Source organism: Drosophila teissieri, chromosome 2R, assembly GCF_016746235.2.
Source record: "Drosophila teissieri strain GT53w chromosome 2R, Prin_Dtei_1.1, whole genome shotgun sequence".
NCBI classification, from domain to species: Eukaryota; Metazoa; Arthropoda; class Insecta; order Diptera; family Drosophilidae; genus Drosophila; species Drosophila teissieri.
This window is the reverse complement of record NC_053030.1, coordinates 16,095,661-16,110,832: the sequence shown is the minus strand read 5'-3', so window position 1 is coordinate 16,110,832 and position 15,172 is coordinate 16,095,661. Positions and strand designations below refer to the sequence as shown.

Here is a 15,172-nt window from a genome sequence, read left to right as displayed (position 1 = left end):
CATGATTTCACATGTTTAGAAATAATAGAACAATTAAATCATACTGCCTTTTAAAAAAATGATCAGAAATAACAATTTTGTTAATGGTGTAGAATAGCAGTATATTCTTCAAGAATATACTTATAGTTTTGGTATTTTTATTGTGACCAGTTGTATATATCTTGACTTCAGCACGGTCACACTGTTCGCAGCTACTGTTTATGTTATAATTTATTTTGGTTGTCTAAAAAACCAAGAATCATCTGGAGTGCAAGCCAGCATATTAGTTAAGCGACTTCCAATCTTTCGCTGCCTGTTGCTGCTTCTGTGGTGCAGCATCTGAAGGTGAGGGACACCACGCACGCCACGAAGAAAGGAGGCAGCAAGGACATCACAAAGGATGGACGCAAGCAGACACAAGGTCGACGGCGAGAACGACAATTGCGGGGCGACCTTGGCCGCTGTAAATCTGAATGTCCTTCCCGATGAGATACTGGAGTTCATATTCACCTACCTGCCACCGTACGGCGACTTGGAGCACTGCAGCCTGGTGTGCAAGCGATGGCACGCCATTGTGAAGAGTGGGTATCTGGGAACTACGATCGTAATATCATTTAACTATCTTCTAATCCTTTGCAGATCTTGTGCGCCGTTCCAAGCTAAATCTGGAGAAGGGCCTCACCGACTTTCGGCTGCGCTGGGAGGTGTTCTCCCAGCAGACTGTAAATGGCGGTGCTGGTGCACCATTATCCTTCATTGCCGGTCGATTTGCTCACTCGGCTGTGCGGCAAGGCAATTCCATGTACGTGTTCGGCGGCGGTTCCTCCTCGGACACCACCTTCAACGATCTGTGGCGCTTTGATTTGACGCACATGCGATGGGCGCGGCCAGTGGCCACTGGTACCTATCCCTCGCCCAAGGGAAGTGCTTCAATGGTGGCGTGGCGAGACCAGCTGATACTATTTGGCGGCTGGCGCTACCCCTCGCTACATCCGCCTTACCAACCTTGGTGTTTGTTTGACGAGCTGCACTACTACGATCTTGGAAAGAACCGCTGGCTACTACGGAGCTCCCTATCCTCACCACCACCAATGGCTGGACACTCGGCCACTGTTCATGGCGATCGAATGGTAGTTTTTGGCGGTTACCAGATCAAAGACGACTTCAATGTGAACTCAAACGATACATGGGTACTGGATCTGCCGGAGCAGCGCTGGTGGCAACCACTCTTTGTCGGCAACACGCGACCCAGTCCGCGATACGGACAAATCCAGGTGGAGTTGGGAAAGAACCATCTGCTGATCGTGGGAGGATGTGGCGGTGCCAATCGGGTGTACACTGATGCCTGGCTGCTGGACATGACCAGGGATGTATGGAGCTGGAAGTCCATTACTGTGCGCAACAAGCGTTTCGGAGCCGTCCACATGTGGTGCAATCCCGGTTGCAAGGTCAACAACTACCTGGTGGTCGTAGGACCATCGCCCAACATGCCGCAGGACTTCCAGATGATGAAGCAGAGCAGAGTCCCAGTCGTCGGAGGCCGAGGACCTCCGCCGCCGAATCCTCTTCAAAATGTACCTCCCAGGGGATACCGGATACCAGTTCCGGATCGTCGGCTGGGCGGAGGATTGGGTGGACCTGGCCAAAATCGTGGAGGAAACATCCGTCCTGGTGTAGGAGGTGCAGCAGCTGCACTGGGCCCTCAAGAGCAGTATTTGGCTAACCGAAGAGCAATTCTTAACCAACACATGCAGCAAGCGCAGCAATTCCTGCACAACAGTAATGTGAACAATAATAACAATAATTACCAACCACGCTCGGGAAGATTGAGTGATCTCCATGCTCCGCCAGCTCCGGCTGCAGCTGCTTCTCCGCCATCCCCGCCTGTGCGACCAAATGCTCCACCGTCTCCCGCCGATGGCGATGTGGATGCCGCACAACGCTTGCAAAGGAATTTAGCTCTAAGGTGCCGTGATAATGAACCTAGGCTGCCAAAACGCTTTGATGAGCTGTATGAGGTGAGTGTTTTTTAGCGCTTTTATTACAGAACTCGTACTTATTCTTTGTTTTAAAAGGATCCCTTTCGAATGGCGGCCTTCAATGTGCCCACACGATCGCGGAGTGCCTCCCGGGATCACAACGAGCGAATCCGACGCATGGAGGAGAAGATGAACGCCATCCGCAACTCGCGACGCAGCGCACCTGCGGCCGCCCAGGTCGAACCACAACCGCTTCGCGCACCCTCTCCCAAACGATTGCGCTGCAATGTGCAATCCCTGTTCGTGTGTGACATCTCCGGCATTTTGGACAGCAGCGATCCCGCCCTCGAGTGGGTGGAATACAAAAACTTCGGAGTGCTCAAGGGTGCTCCGGATCGGTTAATCCTGTCGAGCCTCATTGCTGGCAACGGCGAGCTCATCCTCTTTGGGGGCGTGCACAAGGAGACACTAACGGACATCACACACCATGTGTCCAATTCCATACACTTCCTGAGTGTGCCACGTGATATTATCTAAGCTCTGAACCGACGCCCCGTCCTAGTCCAAAGTTACTCGGATAGCAGACTGTTGCTGGTAACCCCACTCCCAAAAACCCCTCACAGTTCGGCGTTTGAGGTTCATTTAGGCATTAAATTGATTGTAATGAATATGTTTTATGATTATAAACGATTATTTACTAGTGGATCTCCAACGATTGGCTCTAATTTTTGCTATCGAGCTCTTTTATTAGGTCGTAAGCATGTTGGAAACGCATATCACAGAAGTCATCTTGGCATGCCACACACTGCTCCAGGAGCAGCTGCAGCCTTTCGTTGTCCAGATTCTTAAGCAAGTAATCCCTTAGCAAAAGGCACGCCTGGTAGATATTGGCATCCAGCTGGTGGCCGGAGCAAAAAGCCGAGACATCGAATGTAAATCCCTCGCCGGGCAGAGGCTCGTATTTTTCGGCTTGTCCTGTTGTGGTTGAAGCGTCCACCAGTACCACGGAGTCCAAATCAATGAGGTACACCTTTTTGGTATGTTCGTCGTAAGCGAAATTATCGCCGGTGAAATCGGTTAAAATAATGCGAAAGTCCGAGAAGCCAAAAGTCAGCTTGAGCGAGAGCTGGATCAACTGGAGAGCCAGCTCCACACGCAGACCTTCTTCGGCTTCGAAGTAATTAGGCAACGTACGTCCTGCGTAGGATTGGAAATGTGTGAGACCGCAGGAGGCGTAGGTGGTAGGCACTGGAAAGCCTTGCAGATACAGTTCCTTCATGAGCAGCGGACTGACGTAGTGCATCATGTAGAACCACACACTGGCGGAGGCATGTCCACGCTGCTCCAAGTACGAAACGAAGCGGGGTTTCCTTGCCGGAGTTCGGCAGAGATGGAAGCCACCAGGTCGCTCCTCTAGTTCGAAGAATGCTTTCTTCACATTTTTGATCTGATCGATCTGCGCATCAATGATCTTTCTCTTGGCCACCACCTGATTCTGGTTTTTAAGACTTAGGAAATGAATCGCTCGACGATCAACGAGCAAGGAAATGGCTTTCCAAAGTTTACTCCAATCCGAGGGCTCTGCAATTCTCTGAAAGATTTCCCCACACATCTCACTTTGTCCGAAGAAACAGTCTGGACACAAGCGCAGATCCTTCTCGAAGAGCTCCTGGAACACCTCCCGCTGCGGCTTCACCTGCAGCTCCTGCAGCAGGGCCAAAATGAGCACCACTTTCAGTTGCCCGGGCGACAGGTGCATCACAGGGAGCTGCAAAGAGACAGACGAGGAAACGGATGAAGGGGCTTGCCAAACAACAGAAGAAGCCACACGTGTATGTATCCAAAGAAATGTGCGTGAGGGCCCAGCCTCCAGTCCACTGACCACATTACCTGTTTGGCAGCTACACGCCAAAAGCGAACCTAAGCACCGAGCCAAAGAAGCAGCTGGCTGTGCCACCTTGACGAAGCGTCTATACTCTTTCGCTACCTTAGGTTACATTTGCTATTGAGCAGCGCAGTCATACATTTCAATTAATGAAAGTACTTTCAGATTTGTTTGTTCATTAGTTCCTCAAAGCAACAAAAAATGCTAAGATTCTATCTTTAAGTTCCCCCTTAAGCTCTTTCTAATTTTAGGATCTTCAGCTTGGTCATAATTATAGCAGATTAGATTATGATACCATTATCGCATTTATCACCAACTTTGGGTGTATGCCAGAATGGTAAGCCCTCAAGGTCCGTAGAGTATGGCGTCGAGGGAACTTACAGAAATAACTTTGGTTCTGAAGAAGAGCCAATTGAATGGGTTCAAGGTTGGCCATCAATCTCTGGGAGCAAGAAGCGAGGCAGACGCTTAATTTGTTATCTCTGCAAAGGTGGGAGAGCAGCCATTATGGCGATACCGGTCGCATCCTGCAAGACCTCCACTTCCACTCCCAGTCCCTTTCGCCTTGCCTTATACTTCAAAATTAAGTGTGTCCCAGAATGGACTGGCTCTGGGAGAAGACGTTGGATTTCTGGTGCTCACTCTTTGGCGACAACGAGCATGATGACTCGACTAAAGACTCAGCACCATCACTCACGACTTCGCCGATACCTCAGTCCATCAAACGTAAATCCCGTGTGAGATTCAGCCGCAGCACCATACGAAAACTACAACTCAACGAACTGGAACAGTTGGGCTCCACAAATGCCTTCTTCAATTTCCTGCTCGCCCAGCGGATTCGGCAAGTGGGCTTGCTGGGTCTCAACTACTTGGATGTGTTGAAGTCCCACCGCCTAATTTCGGGGCAACACATATGGCACTCCATGGATGAAGAGGAGCGGAGACCCTACCTAAAACTGGCCGAAAGTATTCGGCATCATGAGATGGAAACCTTTCAGGATAGAAGGAAACTTGATGAGATCGGCTACCAAATGTATGCGTGCCAAAAAAGAGCCAAGATCGCTGAGAACTCGGAACGCACAGCGCCAAGAGATTGGGAGACGCAGCTGAGGAGAGACCTGAAATCGAAATCGCTTGGAGAACGTTCCCCCAAACCGACTAAGATCAGTTGAAGGTGGCGCGTTGCGCTCGACGGTTGTCGCTATTCTGGTTCTCGCTCAAGTTCTCCGAACTCTTGGAACAGCTGGCTAGTCTGGCCTGGCGCATAAAGACGCGATATCGGTCAAGTTCAGACGACGACGAAGACGCTACGATCAGCAAATTAGACTCGCCGTGAGGGCGCGTGAAATTCACTTTTAAATTTCCCGAACTCGATTTTCATATACAACACAGATCACAGATCGCTTTTGTTACGAATCTCGCGTGTGCGCTTGTTTGAAAAGGAATTTGTCACAGTGCCAAAAGGTGTGTTGCTTCTTGGAAATGTCCACTTAAATCGTAAACTTTTCCAATGTGCTAAAAAGCCATAAATTAGCGCTAAGGTCGCACGAGAACCCTTCATTACCTGAGTTAGGTTCACTTTGCGCAACTGAACAGCGCGATTCGAGGCGAGTCAACAATGTGCGCAGCAGAAGCCCAGATTATTGATTGACGTTGCAATTTACGGTGTATATTTGCATGAGCTCAGAGATTGAGATTTTCAAAAGCAGGGAATTAGCACTCTTCTCATTTTCGGGCCAGGTATTTTTTCGGCAAAACCCCATATCATAGTACTACAATCTATATAGATAGTTAGATATAATTGTGTGTTATTTGGCTTGGCAGTTAGCAGTAATTGTGGGGCGACCACCGAAACCACCGTGCTAGCTGCCCATAAATTACACGTTAGATAAGACCGACATGTGCTCCTCGCTGATTTCGAGAGGCCCCCATATAAGTCGCCTTAGCCTGAGCCCCACTTGTCCAACTAAAATCTGTAAAAACACTTTAAACCGGTTATATATAGTACTCGCTGGGAAAACAAATAGCGAACCCGAGCCGGCAATAGATGAATAACCAAGCCACCAACTGGCTGGCAAACTGGCGCGTCGTAGTTTTATTATTTCGGCTTATTGATAAACAAAAGCCTGGCATGTGTGCGATCGTCTGTATATATTTGTTTATATACGAGTATTTGCATTCAGCGATCTTGATTCAGCGCGATCTTGGCAATGACTAAGGAAATCAAATGCAAGTCGCGTAATTGATAATATTCAATTCGATTGCGTCACGTTCACTGTAGGCACTCAAAGCTCCTTCACTCCACAGATTATGTTTTCAAGGGGATTGCGTTATCGGACATTTTAAACTTCACGGTTTATGGCACACGCCCTTTTAATTAATACCCATAAAATGGCGAGCGAAATTGGAAGTGTGAAATTTGATTTGTTTTAAATATCATGTGTTACGACTCTTCTAGCTCTTTTAAGACTTACTAAAAATAGTTACTAACTGAATAAACTATAGGAAACTAAAAACCCATTAAACATAGCAAATACCTGTTTTGACCAAACATCTCCCCAGATGCCTCTCTCATTTCAGTTTTTTTTAATTTTACATTTCGTATCGCTTTCTATTCGCCCGCGCCTGAATAGTTTCTATTGTATGCTCGAGTGATTGATGGACGCCCATGACACGGGCAAATTATAAACGGGTTCTCGAATGGCTCATTAACATTACCACCTTTCTCTGCCCCATTCGCAGATGAGCATCTCAGCGGTGGATCGCAAAGAGCAGGCTGCTGTGGGCAACGCTCTGGGTAGGCGTTATGGGCAGCTGCTCCATGGAGCCAAGTACACAGATTGTGTGTTCCACGTGTGCGAGGAGCAGGTGAAGTGCCACAAGCTCATCCTATGCTCCGCCAGTCCCGTTTTCGAGGCCATGTTCTTTGGTCCTATGCAAAACCACGAGCCCGAGCCGGAAATCGAAATCCCCGACATAAGTGCAGCCATCTTTAAGGTGCTGGTGGAGTACATCTACACGGGCGTCGTTGACTACAATGGTCTGGAGCTGGTGGCCTGCATCGAGCTGTACTACGCGGCTGAGAAGTATTTGCTGGAGGAGCTGATCGCCGACACGCTGATGGCCATCACCCGCAAGCTGCGCTTCGCCAACATCCTGCCCGCTCTGGAGCTAAGTGTTTGCATGGGCCTCGACGGGCTGCTGGAGGTGTGCATGACCTTTTTCATGCGATGCTGTGTTAATAATGGACAGTATATGAGCCACCTTAAGGAGCACTATGTGCACGTGTCCAAGGAGTGTGTGAAGGCCATCATAGCGGCGTGTAAGGAGCCGCACAAGCTGCTCATCTGGTATGTTTACGAGTGGACGCGCCAGGAGTGCGAGCAGCTGGGTCTGGGTCCCAGTGATGCCGACTTAGTAGTGCACGACTTGGGTGGCAAGACGAGTGATTGGCCAGCGGCTGCGGGTGCTAATGATTTGGAATCACCTGCCCTAACTCCGGTGGTTTCGGTGGAGCGCTGCTATTACAAGGCCTGTCGGCCCTTCACAGTGGATGCCGAATCTCCGGTGTCTCGCCTGCGTCTTAAGTGCGCTAGGTTTATCTCACTAATGGGCTTGGTCCTGAACAGCAGGCTGACCCCCAACCGATTGGGTCACGTCCAGCAGCTGGAGTACCGCGAATCGCTGCGCCTAGATCTATGCGAGGTACCCGCAGAAAGCGATGGCCCTGCCACGGCGCCCGTGTGGAGCCATGTTGTCCAGGGGCAGAGCACGAAGTACAACTGCGATTTGCATCTTGGCTGGCGGCGCGAAGAGGCCTGTGTGCTGAATCCGGAGCTGACCTATGAGCTGCAGATCCACTGGGACAGCAGTGCTTACGGGGCGGAGTATCCGTGCAGCCTGCAGTCCTGCCAGGCGGACGGAATCCGGTTCATCGACGAGGACAGCTTTAGCGGAAGTCTCGTCAAGGGACTGCGGTACGCCAATCTGGTGTAAGCGCTTCAGCCGCGATACGCGATACCCCCAAAATTAGTTAGTTCGTAAGACGTGAATGTATTTATTGCCCTAAGTTAATGTACGCCGCCTCAGAGTTCAATAAACTGTGAGTAAGATCGCTTCAAACACAAGGCGTCTGCTGATAAATGGAAAAGCCGGTTTGCAGCCGCTTTTGTTTGGCGAATGTCGAACTCGATTGAGGAACGCCGTTCCGACTTCGAATACGGGAACTTAACTCACCTGTTGTTGCGGCCACAGATCAAGACACCTGCTTCGACGAATAAACAGCAAACATCGGAAAAATAATAAATTATATTATATTCATCAGATGTAAACAAAGCGAAATTGAACAAGACAGTGTGACCAGGTGGGTTAACACTTTGAAGTTTAATTAGGGCGACCATCAAATTAATCAACAGTGGGAAACTGGCTATTTTATAACCCACAATGTTTAGTAATGAATTTACAATTGCAGCATTGTAGCAATAATGTTTGCTGCTTAGAAGTAAGATATTTATAGGAACTACCTAAAAACCTAAACATAAAAAACCAAACATTTTACTGTAAAAATCGAATGAGAAATGCAGTGGAAACAGTGACCGTAAACACCCGCGCTACAGTGCTGTAAAGATCAGAACAGAATAGTGTTGGCAGACGCCGGGTGCAAAACAATAATAGTCCGCTTTGGTTTTTGTTTACGCTGCAAAAATGACGATTTTATACAAAGTGGAGGGCAAGGAGTTCAGCAAGGACAGTGTATTTCCGCACAAGAACGTCCTCTGCTCAGTTTCCGCGCGGAATATCGTTGCGTTTAGCGCACTGCAGAGTGCCATTGTTCCGGCGTCCCACGGAGGAGATGCAGGCGATGGATCCTTGCCAGGAGCGGGGTTGGGCGTAGGAGCTAGCAACAGCCACGTGTACGTGTGTGACATCGTGACGCCGTGGGAATACTACAAGGTGTGCTCCTCCAAGTCGCTAATCAGTGTTCTCCAGTGGAGTCCCAACGGCGAGCAGCTGCTGCTAGGATACGTCGGCGGTCGCGTCGAGATCTGGCGGCCGAGGAACCAGTCCATTAACCTGTGGGGGCTGCAGTACCACGCCACCGTGCCCAGCGAGGACATCATCGAGGCACAGTTCTTTCACAACGGCAAGGGCGTAATCTTCAATGCGCTGAAGAAGGATCACACCTACTATGCGGAAAAGTTCGAGCGGATAGAGCAGCAGAGACCCACTCTCAGCGGATTCGGCGGAGTGGCCAGCGAGGGATTCGTGCTACTCACTTCCTCTGGCCTGCTGGCCGCCTTTAGTCTGCCCGGAATCCAAAAGATAGCTCCCGGGGGAGGAGCAGCTGAGGGCCCGGCCCACGAGGTCGTCGAGCTGACACCCACGCTCCACAGCATCGGCATTTCGCGCAGCTTCATCGAACACTGCAGCATGACGCCAAGTCCAACGGGAGCCCTCAGTATCGCTTTCAGCTGTGGCTGGCAGCAACAGTTGGTGCAATGCTTTAAGGTCTCGCTTTCCTTGGAGGGCGAACTGGGTCTGGAGCAGCACTTGGCCATTAAATCCGAGTCCCAGACCAGCATATTCCTAGGTCCTCTTGACGGGAGGCGGATCAGTCACCTAAAATGGACACGGGTGGCCAACGATGATGTGATTTTCATAGCCTACGCTTGTCCGGATGGTGCTGGCAGTCAACTGGAGCAGTGGACGTTGACACGCCGGCACCAAAGTGTCCACGCCCTGCTCCAGGGCGGAGGAGGTGCCAACAACAAGCCAAATGAGTTCGTGCAATCGGAAAGCTGGGAGCAGGTTGGCAAGGTACAGCTAAATGCATCCTTGGCGGATATCAGCGTAACGCGACTATCGGTATCAGCGCCGGACTCTTGCCAAGTGTACGCCATTCTTCAAGACAACAGCGTCCAGGTGCTGGAACCCAACTCGATGAAGCAGCTTAATCACACCCAGTTTGATAAGGTATCCGACGCCAGTGGTGGAGTTAAGTTCGTTAGCGGCGACTTGACACCCAGCAGCCAAATGCTTCTAATCTTTGATAGCCATGCGCAATTGCACGCCATGCAAGCACCTTTGCTGAAGCAAGGAGGATCGGGTTTGCTGCTGCTGGAATATTGCATCGTTACAGGTTGCGATGCCAGCGATGTGCTACTCCTTAATCTGGGAAACCTGGAGGCTCTGGTGGAAAAGCTAACCGACAACTTTACGCGGCAACCGTCCTTTGTGCGGCACTTTTACTATGCCAATTTCCTGGCCCTCAAATCCAACATATGCCGAGTGCAGCAGCAGGAGTTTGACAATCTGATTATTCTACACGCAATATCCACCACATTCAAGAGCCTCCTGCGGCCCTCTGATCTGGGCTTCCAGGATAAAGGACCTGCCGATAACTTAGCCATAAAGCTGGCCGAATCCATTCCGGATGTCGATACCGTGATGCTCAACCTGGACGCCAAGGACTTCACTGTGGAGCCGGTGATGCTGCAAAGTCTACAGCAACTGATTCAGTGGGTCACAGACCTGGCGCTTAACATGCTGCACCGTCTGCCCGAGGAAGTTATGAAGAGCAAGCTCTCCGGGAAGCGGCCAAGCTACGACATCAGCAGAGACATCGTGGCCATCAGCAGTCTGCGCGAGCTTCTGGTTATGATCCGCATTTGGGGCCTGCTGAACACCCAGTGCCTGCCCGTCTACACCAAGACAATGGACAACATCGATGTGCTAGTGATTCTGTTTCGTTTACTGACTCGCCTGGCCCAGAATCCTGCGGAGCCGGACGAAATGCTTCTGGACGAGTGCAGCCTGCTGTCCAAGCAGCTGCTGATTCCGCAGCCCACAAAGTTCAACCCCACCACGCTGCTGAGTGCCCAAGGATTCGCGGCCGTAAAGTCGGGACAGCTGCAGTTCACCTCCCTGGTGGAGCCAACTTGTTTGCAGGACATGGAGACGGAAGAAGTGGTCTTCGCCCGCTCCATAAAAGATGGCGTAAGCAATCTCCAACTGGGCGCCCGACCCAGCAACATCCGGAGGTGCGCCCGCTGCGGATTCGTCTTCGTTAATAACGCCAGCAAGGTGGCCAAGACGTCGGCCCTCAAGGCGTGGTTCAGCAAGTGGCTGCACTGTCACTGCGGGGGCTTCTGGAAGCAGGTTCACTAGATAATCTAAATGAGCAATGACCATAGTTCTTAAGTATAATTTAAGCTTCAAATAAAAGTGTATAATGGCTAACAACTTTAGAGAGATTCAGAAATTTAATATGCAACATATGTATTTATTTTTTACCGTCGAAAACGTTACAGAGAAGTAATCTCACATAGAAGTAATCAGTGTCATGATCACAATTTTAAAAAGAAATGTTTTTGAATTTAAAAGATTTGTTAGCTCTGGTTGGTGTATTCGCTAACGGTTCGATATCAACAATAACAACATATTGCACAACTTGCATCACTAGCATGCCAATCGATATCAGGACGTACAATTTGTCTGTCGGCTGTCGGCAATCGATATCTGCTCTGCAAATAGATATTTTCAGAATAATTGGCTAATTTTACATCGCCCTAACGCTGCAGTAATGGTAAGTGCATCGTGGTGCATCCTGTAGTCGCCAGTAGTCGGGATTCCTAGAGAACCGAGTGCCACAAGTAGAGGTAAAGCAAGAGCTGACTGCGCCCCTGTCGACGTCAATAAAAGGCTGCCTGTGGTGAGAAGCAACGCCCCCCGGTCCAAAACCCACGTCCATGTATCCCTGGAGCTCCTCCTCGTACGGCGGCCAGGTTCCCAGTGCCGCCAACGTCCGGGTAAATACTCCACCAATCCCAGATTACGAATCTTGGATATGTGTAATCTCTAACCCACTTATCTTCAACTTGGGCAATCCTCCGGCTCAGCTTCCGGACTTTATCCGGGAATGAGCAAAGTGGGCTTATCTCATGCCGTCTCTGTTGCTCGTGCTTAAAATACATTCCATGTATCCCTTAGCCAATAATATTGCCTACCATCTGTCCTTTCAGACCATGCCGAATGGTTTGGATGACCAGGAGAAGCTGCTCGCCGAGGCTATTGGAGCGGCGAGGAAGCAGGCCTTCCAGATGAATCACTTTCTGGACAAAGAGCGAATGCTGGATTCGCTCAAATGCGCCAGCACCATGCTGAGTGAGCTGCGGACCTCCGTCCTCTCCCCAAAAAGTTACTACGAGCTGTGTGAGTAATAGTAAATTGTAATTTTCACCTCCAGATCTCATTGCATTTATTGAACCGCAGACATGGCCGTCACCAACGAACTGTGCCACCTGGAGCTGTACCTCAGCGAGAAAATCGACAAGAAAACGGATTTGTACGAGCTCGTTCAGTACTCGCACACTATTGTGCCACGGTTGTACCTCCTCATAACAGTAGGCATTGTGTATATCAAGAATGACCCTACGCTGAAGCGTAGCATTCTGAAGGATCTGGTCGAGATGTGCCGTGGTGTCCAGCATCCGCTGCGAGGTCTCTTCTTGCGCAACTACCTGCTGCAGTGCACCCGCAACATCCTTCCCGATGTGTTGGTGGAGGAGAACGAGCACGAGGGCAATGTCTATGATGCCATCGACTTCGTGCTGACCAACTTCGCCGAGATGAACAAGCTGTGGGTGCGCATGCAGCACCAGGGGCACTCCAGCGAAAAGACGCGACGCGAGAAGGAGCGAGAGGAGCTGAAGATCCTGGTGGGCACTAATCTAGTGCGATTGTCGCAGCTGGAGTCGGCCACTCTGGAGACCTACCAGCGGCTCATTCTACCGGGCATTCTCGAGCAGGTGGTCAGCTGTCGGGATGCAATTGCACAGGAATACCTGATGGAGTGCATCATCCAGGTCTTCCCCGACGAGTTTCACCTAAAGACACTTGACCCCTTCCTAAAGTCCTGCGCTCAGCTGGAGACCGGCGTTAATGTGAAGAACATCATAATTTCGCTGATCGAACGACTGGCTGCCTATAACCAGCGAAGTGGCAAGGTAACCCCATCCGCCGCTTCATCGCTAACAATGACTAAACTACTTTTATTTTAGACTAGTGGCAATGCCATCGATGCCATCATACCCGCCGAGGTGGAACTGTTTGAAGTTTTCAGTGTGCAAGTGGCAAACATCGTGCAGACCCGAATGGACATGCCGTTGGAGGACACCATATCGTTGCAGGTTGCTCTGCTGAGCCTGGCTCAGAAGGTGTATCCTGATCGAGTAGACTATGTAGATAAGGTGCTGGGCACAACCGCACAAATTCTGCAGCGCATGAACATGAACAAGTAGGTTGAACTCTAAAAGGAAACTTCTAGCTTGCTATATCATCACATTTCACATTTTCTTTGCAGCATCTCCCATCTGCTATCTGTGAACCAGGAGTTATCCCGCCTTCTGCGCATCTGCATCGACTTTTACAACAACGCCTTGACCATTATTCAGCTTCATAACTTTTGCCCGCTGCTTGAAAAGTTTGATTACACTTCCCGTAAATCGCTGGCCCTGTACCTAGTTATGAATATCTTGGACAACGAGACCCTAGTTCCGACAGCTGATCAGGCGGATAGTCTGCTGACCATCATTACGCCGTTGATTAAGGATGATGACACGAACAAGGAGAACGGTGCGGCAGCAGGAAATACGAGTCCGGATGTCGAGGAGTTTGCCGAAGAGCAGGGGGTTGTGGCACGGTATGTCTTAATTTCTTTTCCAGACATGCTTATAAATTATTTCCCTTTTTTTTAGATTCATTCACCTCATGCGCTCCGATGAACCCGACATGCAGTATAAAATGCTGCAGACCGCCCGAAAGCATCTGGGAAATGGGGGCGGCCAAAGACTGAAGCATGTCCTACCTCCGCTTGTCTTCGCCGCCTACCAACTAGCCTTCAAGTACAAGGCAATCGCCGAGCAGGATGAGAACTGGGACAAGAAGTGTCAGAAAATCGTGCAGTACTGCCACAGCACCATCAGTGCGCTGGCCAAAGCCGATCTCGCAGACCTGGCTCTGCGTCTTTACCTGCAAGGTGCCCTGGTCATTGGGGAGATCGGTTATACGAATCACGAAACTGTCGCATACGAATTCATGACTCAGGCCTTCTCCCTGTACGAAGACGAGATATCCGACTCCAAGGCCCAGTTGGCAGCCATAACGCTAATCATGTCCACTTTCGAACAAATGTCCTGCTTCGGTGAAGAGAACGCTGAGCCGCTCAGAACGAATTGTGCGCTGGCTGCATCGAAATTGCTGAAAAAACCGGATCAATGTCGCGGAGTTGTGGCCTGTGCGGCGCTCTTCTGGAGTGGAAAGTAAGTTAGAAAACCCTTTCCTAACTGAAATTTTACTGATGTGACTTTATACGCTACCAGGCAAAACGGCGAGCAGATGCGTGACGAGAAGCGAACTCTGGACTGCCTGAAGAAGGGTGCTCGAATCGCTTCGCAGTGCTTGGATACCGGGGTGCAAGTTCAATTGTATGTGGAGCTGCTGAATCACTATCTCTTTTACTTCGAACGCGGCAATTCACTTATCACTGTGGCGATGCTCAACCAGGTTACTATTGCTCACTGAAAAAATAAAAATTCCCTTTAACTGGAATGAAATTCCATATTACAGCTAATTGCCAAGGTGAACGAGGAGCTGCCCAACCTGGAGCCCAGCGAGGAGACCAAACAGATCGAGAGCCATTACAAGAACACACTGGCACACATCCGCAGTCGCATGGAATCCAATGACTCGGAGCTGGAAGTCTCCTTTGCGGGCATAACTCTCAATTAGCCCAGCGCACCCACTCTGATACCCGTAGCAAGCATCCAAGCGCTAAAGGCCTGCAGGACGACCGGCCAGGCCCGTTTTTATACAGCTAGTTATCAGCTTGCTCGTAGACCGTTTAGATTTATTCAAAGCTCTGCGAGAGTATTCAAATTGCTTGTGTGTGAAATGAAATTCCATGGTTAGGAAAGTTGTGGGCCTTCGACCAACTTTTGATTTGTCAATTTGATTTCGATCGTAATCGTAAGTGCAAAGTAAAAACATTCTTGATTATTTCCCCGATTTATTTAGTATGATAGATATGCGTATAATTAGCCCAGAAAATTTTTAATTTACCATATTTAATCTCCTATCCTTCCCAAAAAAGTAATGTGAAAATATTGTTAAACAAAAATTATACAATCTTACATACCATTATTGGATTGGGTCACGAATCGCCACGCGCTACGTATAAATATGTATTACAAATAAAGTTAAGACCAAATTGTTTTCGCGAATTCGCAATTCGCATGTATGTGTGGCCTGGACTACAGTGAATCAAAACTCG

The 15,172-nt window shown here is 49.6% G+C and overlaps 6 protein-coding genes across 9 annotated transcripts; 5 read left to right on the top strand and 1 right to left on the bottom strand.

The window, feature by feature from the left end:
- Window positions 1–167: 167 nt before the first annotated feature.
- On the top strand, window positions 168–2,625 carry LOC122613960 (F-box only protein 42). Its single transcript, XM_043788398.1, has 3 exons — window positions 168–560; window positions 619–1,997; window positions 2,055–2,625. The coding sequence occupies exons 1-3, from the start codon at window positions 380–382 to the stop codon at window positions 2,493–2,495; spliced, it is 2,001 nt and encodes a 666-aa protein (XP_043644333.1). The 5' UTR covers window positions 168–379; the 3' UTR covers window positions 2,496–2,625.
- Window position 2,626: 1 nt separating this feature from the next.
- Window positions 2,627–8,210, bottom strand: LOC122613963. Of its 4 annotated transcripts, none has more exons than XM_043788403.1 (2): window positions 8,080–8,210; window positions 2,627–3,726 (listed from the first exon to the last, which is right to left on the bottom strand). In XM_043788403.1, the coding sequence occupies exon 2, from the start codon at window positions 3,715–3,717 to the stop codon at window positions 2,680–2,682; it is 1,038 nt and encodes a 345-aa protein (XP_043644338.1). In that variant the 5' UTR covers window positions 3,718–3,726; window positions 8,080–8,210; the 3' UTR covers window positions 2,627–2,679. The 4 variants fall into 4 exon arrangements, with proteins under 4 accessions (XP_043644338.1, XP_043644339.1, XP_043644341.1 ...); XM_043788404.1 differs by lacking the exon at window positions 8,080–8,210 and adding an exon at window positions 5,408–6,544; XM_043788406.1 differs by lacking the exon at window positions 8,080–8,210 and adding an exon at window positions 4,225–4,245.
- LOC122613962 lies at window positions 4,437–7,965 on the top strand. Its single transcript, XM_043788402.1, has 2 exons — window positions 4,437–5,307; window positions 6,586–7,965. Exon 2 carries the CDS (start codon window positions 6,586–6,588, stop codon window positions 7,837–7,839), a length of 1,254 nt encoding a protein of 417 aa, XP_043644337.1. The 5' UTR covers window positions 4,437–5,307; the 3' UTR covers window positions 7,840–7,965.
- LOC122613964 lies at window positions 4,443–5,015 on the top strand. The gene has a single exon (XM_043788407.1). The coding sequence runs from the start codon at window positions 4,443–4,445 to the stop codon at window positions 5,013–5,015; it is 573 nt and encodes a 190-aa protein (XP_043644342.1).
- A 230-nt stretch (window positions 8,211–8,440) lies between the features above and the next one.
- On the top strand, window positions 8,441–11,111 carry LOC122613958 (mediator of RNA polymerase II transcription subunit 16). The gene has a single exon (XM_043788397.1). The coding sequence runs from the start codon at window positions 8,548–8,550 to the stop codon at window positions 11,008–11,010; it is 2,463 nt and encodes an 820-aa protein (XP_043644332.1). The 5' UTR covers window positions 8,441–8,547; the 3' UTR covers window positions 11,011–11,111.
- Window positions 11,112–11,494: 383 nt separating this feature from the next.
- On the top strand, window positions 11,495–15,118 carry LOC122613957 (vacuolar protein sorting-associated protein 35). Its single transcript, XM_043788396.1, has 8 exons — window positions 11,495–11,651; window positions 11,865–12,054; window positions 12,115–12,848; window positions 12,903–13,138; window positions 13,205–13,543; window positions 13,599–14,162; window positions 14,223–14,406; window positions 14,470–15,118. The coding sequence occupies exons 1-8, from the start codon at window positions 11,592–11,594 to the stop codon at window positions 14,629–14,631; spliced, it is 2,469 nt and encodes an 822-aa protein (XP_043644331.1). The 5' UTR covers window positions 11,495–11,591; the 3' UTR covers window positions 14,632–15,118.
- Window positions 15,119–15,172: the final 54 nt, after the last annotated feature.